Here is a 7278-nt window from a genome sequence, read left to right on the forward strand (position 1 = left end):
TAAGCCCAATGTCTGGTTTCAGGTAGTATATCTGCCCTCTGAGCACAATTTGGATGGCTTTTGTGTTAGCCTATTTACTCTCTACTTGGAAAGAGTTTTGCGTGTGATAAACTCAGTCTGTAGCACTTCCACTTTTTGCTGATCTCACAGACTACACTTTGAGGGTATAAGTAGTTTGCAGGAATTTTGGGCCAGAAATTTACTGCCCCAAAATATATTTATCAAACTTTATGCCTAACTGCAGACCTCTGCATGTGTGTCCCTCTTCCAAAATGCATATTATAGAATTCCTCTAACACACGAAAGATAATAAAGAAAAGAGGGTTTACATTTTTCTTCTTGCTCTTTATCATTCAGCCATTTCAAAATAAAAATTGTCTATTGATATTTTTCCCTTCTAGTAGTTTAATACAATGGATTTTCCTCTCTGTCCCTTCATTAAAAAGAAAAACTTTTAGGTGCCTTCACATGTTTATTATTCACATGTGTATGCTGTGATAGCACAACTTAAAAAAATCTGCTGCAAGTTGTAGAAGAAAAGATTTTACTGTGAACTTACTGCATCATTTTTTGTTGCAAACTTTGTAGAAGTGTGTTCTTCATGGTGATTTGTTAGTCTTAAGAGATTTGATTTAACAAGCTGCATCCTGTCAATGAAGTTGGGTAATTTCCATTGTTGGCCCATGCTGGGAATAGAGAGACTAAACGCACCTGCTCTGCATGACTTAAAGCAAATGTGAGGAAGTCTGTATGAAATCTGTGTGAGAGAGATATGATTAATTCTGTAAGAATGGCCAGCTGGCAAGATTTCTTCCTGACTTCGAGAACTGGGGCAAAGCTGCAGCTTTGATAATTGCCGGCATCTTTATGGGAATTAAAAATGTAGCAACCTCTTACTAATAATTAAAGACTGTTTTTTCTTCTTTTTTTTTTCCTCTTCAACAGTGATGTGAAGGGATAGAAAGTGCCAGATTATCAGGAAAGATCAGCTTTTTACCAGTGTTTTTAAGCAAGTTATTAGCAATAAACGCTATGCTCAGAAGTTTTGCCACAGTGATATAGGATGTGCTATTCTGCTCTTGATTATTTGCCACCTTTTGTATCTACTGTGTACTGCTGGTTTGAGGGGGACTTTGGGTTTTTTGTTTTTGTAACAGAAACTCATAGTGGTGTGATCTGTGAACAGAGGAAAGTATGAACACTAATCTTAGTTGATTGATATCAGTAAAATCTTGGAGCTGGGAGAAGGAAACCTCTGGCCAGAAAAAAACAAGTTTTCCCGGATTACCAGTCTGATTTTCATTTAGCACTTTGCCCTGTAGTGGGATCTGAAAAATTGGTGTTTCAGCCACAAGTCCAACTTTTCTAGTCTTAGTAGTGAAATAGTGTCCTTCATTTAAAAGAAGGCACACATAAAGCAACCACAACCCCTCAGAAGCCTCCTTTTATTTGGGGCTGTGCTTCTTGCATGTTCTGTAGACAAATGTCAATCTCGGGTTTTTTGAAGTGTCCTACCATTCTCCCAAAAAACCCAGCAGAAAGATTTGGTCACGCTCTGAATGCTGGAAGATTGATCTGCTGACTGTATATTTAAGCTGCCTTGCTGTACTTCTATCTAAAGTGAGAAATAGTCTTTGATGCAGTCGTGTGATGCTGTTTCTTCCTGTTGCTATACAACTTTGCAGTAAGCAAACAGGTGACTTGTAGTTAGTTAGTAAAATGAACTGAAGTAGAAATCCATCTACTGAGTACGAAAGAAAGCTGAGTTGTAGAGTTACAGCATTTCTCTGCTGTCGGGGCCTGCACTGTAGGATGTTGTAAGAAAATGGGGCAAGGATATTGGGGCACTGCTTGGGATGTGCCCAGGAGCTTTCTATACTTTTCTGTTCATACCTAGTGCCTTTGTCTCTTCTGAGTCTTGAGTTGAAATTATTTTACTCTGTGTAGCCCAAATCTGCCGGGTTAGGACTCTTTTCTCCTCAAGCCTGTGTTCCAGCGCTGTTAGGCTGTAAGGTTTCCGTTGTGGCTTTCCAGATGTCCAGGCCGTTGCTTACGAAGAGCCGAAGCACTGGTGCTCCATCGTCTACTACGAGCTGAACAACCGCGTCGGGGAGGCGTTCCACGCGTCCTCCACCAGCATCCTGGTGGATGGCTTCACTGACCCCTCCAACAACAAGAACAGGTTTTGCCTGGGGCTGCTCTCCAACGTCAACCGCAACTCCACCATTGAGAACACGAGGCGGCACATTGGCAAAGGTGCGCTTGGGATCTGGCCATCCATTCTGGGTGGGGGTGGTGTTTCCTGAGACGTGACAACATGGGCCACTTCCCTCAAGAGTCAACTGATCTTCCCTAGCATGTGGGAGAGGTGCTTGTGTTGGTAAACATATAATTTTCTGGCCTAGTCTTATAAACAAAGTATTGTTCCTACCTGGTTTGTAATTACAGGAAGCTTTTACCCTTAATCAATTTTTAGTTGCCTGAAGGCTATCGAAATCTAAATTAGAGGTTAAGGCAGTTTGTCTAATGAAATGTCTTGATTTATCTTGATTATTGCTGTATATGGAAATCCAAATTGTGGTTCTTGGCACCAAATGTTTTAGCTAGCCTTAGTTCTAACGTAAATTAGCTATCCTCACATGTATTTTGGGAGATAACCTGCCAAAAGAGTTTATTCCAAATGTATTTTTCCCAGGCTGGTGATTATTTTTGTGGGAATTTTTTGTCACACTTCTCTTCTGTGTCTGTGACAGTCTTGCAAAAGAGAAAATCTTCACCTTTATGTCTGACTAACACAGTCCTCTTTTCTGAGAACTCACCTGTAATGCAAATGGCAGGCGAAGCTGACGTTGCCCCCTGCAGTGGGCCATTCCTGCAAGGCACATTTTTTAGGTATTTACATTTTTAGAAAACTGTAAATTTTCTGAGACAGTTGAGGGTTCAGCTTGCCCAGGCAGTGGGGTAGATGTGCCATTTCATGAAGTGGAGGAAAGAGTTGAAGCTGAAGAGAACTGTCAGATCCTCAAGACTGAGACCCCAGTCTGAAAAGCTTTTCTCTTCATGAGAACTTGTGCAGCTCTCAGTAGTGCACCACACCTGTTTTGTGCCACTCAAGTGTTAATACTTCTTCCTTCTTTTCCTCCCCATCCATCTTCCCAAGTATCAGGATATTTATTTAACACCTCATTCATTTTTCCTGTTAGGAGTAACCCAGCTGCAGGCAGAGTTCTGCTGAAGCACTTAACTGCGTGTGTACCAAAGCAGAGCGTGGGAGAAACAAGGATGCAGTTCAATATGTAAATGTGTACAAGTAATGGTGATGTAGAACTGTTAGTCTTTGAGAAAGGAGGAGTAAATCCCAAACTTGAAGACATAGCCATAAATGTTTTTGCAGATCAGGTGGGAGTATGTATCTACCCACACAGTCAGTGGCAAAATCTTACATGACAGAGCACAGTCAAGGCTTTCTTACTGGACTGCAGTCAAGTTTTCTAATTCTCCGTGTTCACCTCTGTGATTTGTGACATTGTGGGAGTGGAAAGGTTTAAGTAGCAAATAAACCATTTTTAAACACAGAAGGTAAATTTTCTTGCTTTCTCAGAACCTTTAGAATTGACTCCTACTGATGCAAAGGTTCTCTGTATGTTACTTTTTTGGGGCTTTGCTGCTGTGGATGACAGGTGAAGGAGCCGGCACTGGAAGGAGAAAGTATTGTAAAATTGGTGTGTACCCTCATTTGGCAGATAAGTGTGGCCTTCCCCCCCCCCGCCCCAGCTTTCTGGAATTAAAGCTAACTGATGAAACTCAGGCTACCCAAATTAGCATTCAAGACTTTTCCAGAGAATCGAGCTTGGGGCTGCTTCAGTATTTACACATGATGCAGCAGGTTTCTGCTCTCTCTGCTTGCATTCCCAATTACTGCTTCACTTAAATATAATGAGAAAAAGTTCAAGTGGTCAGGTTGTCCAATGGAAGGCATCAAAACTACTGTGCTTGCCAGTTTGGTGTTGTTGAATATACAACATGTTGATTCCCCATACATACATACATACATACATACATACATATCTTCTTTCAGATCGCCTGCTGATGAAAGAGAAAAGTAAAAATGAAGACAGATAATACTCTGATATGTAATTAAGGTTTATCTCTTTGAACAGAAGCCTATCTCTGTGGAGACAGAGCATGAAAACAGGCACAGAGTGTGAATTTGCCACCTTCTCCTCGCAGGTGTCCATCTCTACTATGTTGGAGGGGAGGTGTATGCTGAATGTTTGAGCGACAGCAGCATCTTTGTGCAAAGTCGGAACTGCAACTACCACCACGGGTTCCATCCCACCACGGTCTGCAAAATCCCCAGTGGCTGCAGTCTGAAGATTTTCAATAATCAAGAGTTTGCTCAGCTCCTGGCTCAGTCTGTGAACCATGGCTTTGAGACAGTGTATGAGCTTACTAAGATGTGCACTCTCCGGATGAGTTTTGTAAAGGTATGTGGGCATTTGCTTGAGATTATTTTGTAAGCAAAGTAAATTATTTTTTCTTAATGCAGTGATTTTGAATGGTCTAGTAAGACCCTTCATCGGCCTATTAATGGCTGTTGAATTTTAGGGATGAAATTGCTCATTAAGTCGAAGACAGATCTTAGTGAAATGAAGTATTTGTGGGCAGAAAACCATCTGACCCACATACTTAGAAAGCTTGAGGTGATTTACAGAAGATATTTCTTCTCATAAATCTTCTAAATCTTGACCAGCAACTCCCAAATTAGGAGCTGCAGTCATTATTTAGAATAATATGCATACCCTTCTATTCTAGGAAGGCATGCAAGGTCAGGATTTGTGATGTGGCTGTTGTGTGAGTGTCAGCATAGGTACTGATATGAAAGGGCTGGTCCTTAAATGAAAGTAATCAAATGAAGATGGTGATATGCTGCAGTCCTCTCCATGATGGGAGGATGAGACACATTTGAGATATGTTAAGACAGCGATTCCTAAAATGGAATAGGCTGTTTACAGCTCTGCATCCTATGGAGCTGTAGGGCAGTATTGCCTAAACAGTCAAAAAGGACCTCTTGTGTATTGGAAATTGCACTGCACAGTGTTCAGAGCTGCTGCCAGCTGTGCTGGGAGCTGGGAAATCCCTTCATTAGGGATTAATACAGAGTAGAGCAAACTGTACCTGCAGATGTCATCTTCTTCTCTTCAGACCTGTCCCAAAAATGGTTCACTTACAAAACAATTTTGAATGCTTTTAAATATCTCTTCATATCTTTGGTAATTACTGTAACAGAATCAGGTATGAGCTGAAACAAAAACCTGTCTTAAGTAGAGAAACAGCCTGATGGGGGATGACCATGCCCTCTTTCTCCAAAGAGGAATGTTTCTGACTTACTGCTCAGTTTATCATCCCCATCCTGAGAATGATGCTTTGGTTCTTGTCAGACAGATGCCTCACCCCCATTTTCACATCAGTCTTATCACCTCATCTTTTAATTTTTTTGATCTGTTTGGCAGCATTTCCACCCAATTTGTTCTATTTTCAGTCTTGGCAGAGAAGATTTTAATATCCCCCTCTTCAGAGGCTTTATAGGGAACCTCAGGCAGCTGGCAGTGATGTATGGGGAAATTTTGCACTGCTACAGGTTTTGTCTTTAAAGACTTCCAAGAGATCTGAAATGTACTTTTCCACATTTATGATTTTTTTAGCTTCTGATTTGTTTGTTGAAATATGAAAATAGTTGGTGGGTGCTACGGGTGCTGTGCCACCCTGCTGATAATGACTGTTGAAAGGTATTTTGGTAAGAAGTATGCTTTTCACATATTTAGTATTATAATATAAGGTGATTTGTTTTTTTCTTTCCCACTTATGATTCTACTCTAGGGTTGGGGAGCTGAATATCATCGCCAGGATGTAACAAGCACTCCATGCTGGATAGAGATACATCTTCATGGTCCCCTTCAGTGGCTGGATAAAGTACTTACTCAGATGGGCTCTCCTCATAATCCTATTTCTTCAGTGTCTTAAAAGGTCCCAAGCTCCTGCATTTTGGAAACAGTTGAGCCTTGCATGTACTTGAAAGATGTATGAGTCAGACACACGTTTTTATTTTTTTCCCCCCCTCAGCTGGCAACAGCTGAAAAAGAGCCATGAAAACACTTGACTTCTGTGACCAACTGCTGGGTTCAGAAAACAAAGATAAATAAACCTCTTCGACATACTGTTGGTATAAAGAATTTCAGTTTACATTGTAATGTACTGTTGTGGAGTTGATTTACAGGGCTTAGTACAAGAGGGACAGCAGAGCCAAAGCCAAACTCAGTGTGCTGGACAGAGTTCCCGAAGGATTTTTCTGCAGCCGTCACTCTTAAGGTTCTCCTTCCTTACATTCAGCACTCACTGGTTTCCCCCACGTCCTCTGGAGCTAAGAGTGGATGTTGGCCAAGTCTGCTTTTTGCAGCCTCTCTTCAGTACTTCTTGGAAACATTACTCTAATGGTTGCTGTTCTCTTTAAAAGTAAAAGAAAGCATAAGGTTTAATCTCAATAACTGTGTGCTATCTCTGAAATTGTGTCCTGACCATACTGCTGTAAGAATGTTAGGTATGTTCTTTTGCTAAATGTATGTATGGTGTATTTGAAAGTTTAGAAATTAATTAGATTTAGACCATAAAGGAATTAGGAATATTTGAATGGGGGGAGGTGGGAGTGGGAGGGGAAAATGACAGCTGAAATGTAGAATATATTGTAAACATAGCGTGTTAGTTTAAACTGAGGTCTGAATTTTGTTGTGCATTTTGTTTTCATAGTGGCTTCATCTTGTTAGTTCTGACTATTTTTGCCTCTTCCTTTTCCCCCAAAGCAAATGTGCAGCTTCTTTTACCCATGAAGAGGACAAAATTATTAATTACTGCAGTTTGAAGGCTGTAGCTCTATGTATTTCAAGACAAATTTGTACAGAGTGCTCTTTAACTATTGAGCAGTTTTATACAGTTTATGTAACAAAAGTAGGCTTTTAATTTTCTGAGAGAATCTTGTTTTGCCAAACCCAGTAACTGTCAATTGTCTGGAGGACTTCAGTATCCCTGCGGAGGTCTATTTCAAACTTTAAAAAATATATATATTTTTAATTTTTTTTTCTGCTTGGTTTATTTTCTTCTCTTTGCTCTTTTATATTCATGTAAGCTGTAGTACTTTCAAGTACTTTTATTCCAAAACTAGTGGGTCCTCTTTACTGGAAATTTTGAATAAAACCTGTTGTTACTGCTTACATTTGATTAAAA

At 40.3% G+C, this 7278-nt stretch overlaps 1 protein-coding gene across 4 annotated transcripts in view; it reads left to right on the forward strand.

Moving 5' to 3' along the window:
* Positions 1–7278, forward strand: part of SMAD1 (SMAD family member 1) — a 43455-nt gene extending 36177 nt beyond the window's left edge. For all 4 annotated transcript variants that reach the window (XM_038135754.1, XM_038135751.1, XM_038135752.1 and 1 more), the window contains 3 exons: positions 2035–2256; positions 4231–4487; positions 5881–7278. In XM_038135754.1, coding sequence (XP_037991682.1) covers positions 2035–2256; positions 4231–4487; positions 5881–6024 — 623 coding nt within the window. In that variant the 3' untranslated portion in view covers positions 6025–7278. The remainder of the gene's footprint in view (positions 1–2034; positions 2257–4230; positions 4488–5880) is intronic.

This window comes from Motacilla alba, chromosome 4 (assembly GCF_015832195.1).
Source record: "Motacilla alba alba isolate MOTALB_02 chromosome 4, Motacilla_alba_V1.0_pri, whole genome shotgun sequence".
NCBI classification, from domain to species: domain Eukaryota; kingdom Metazoa; phylum Chordata; class Aves; order Passeriformes; family Motacillidae; genus Motacilla; species Motacilla alba.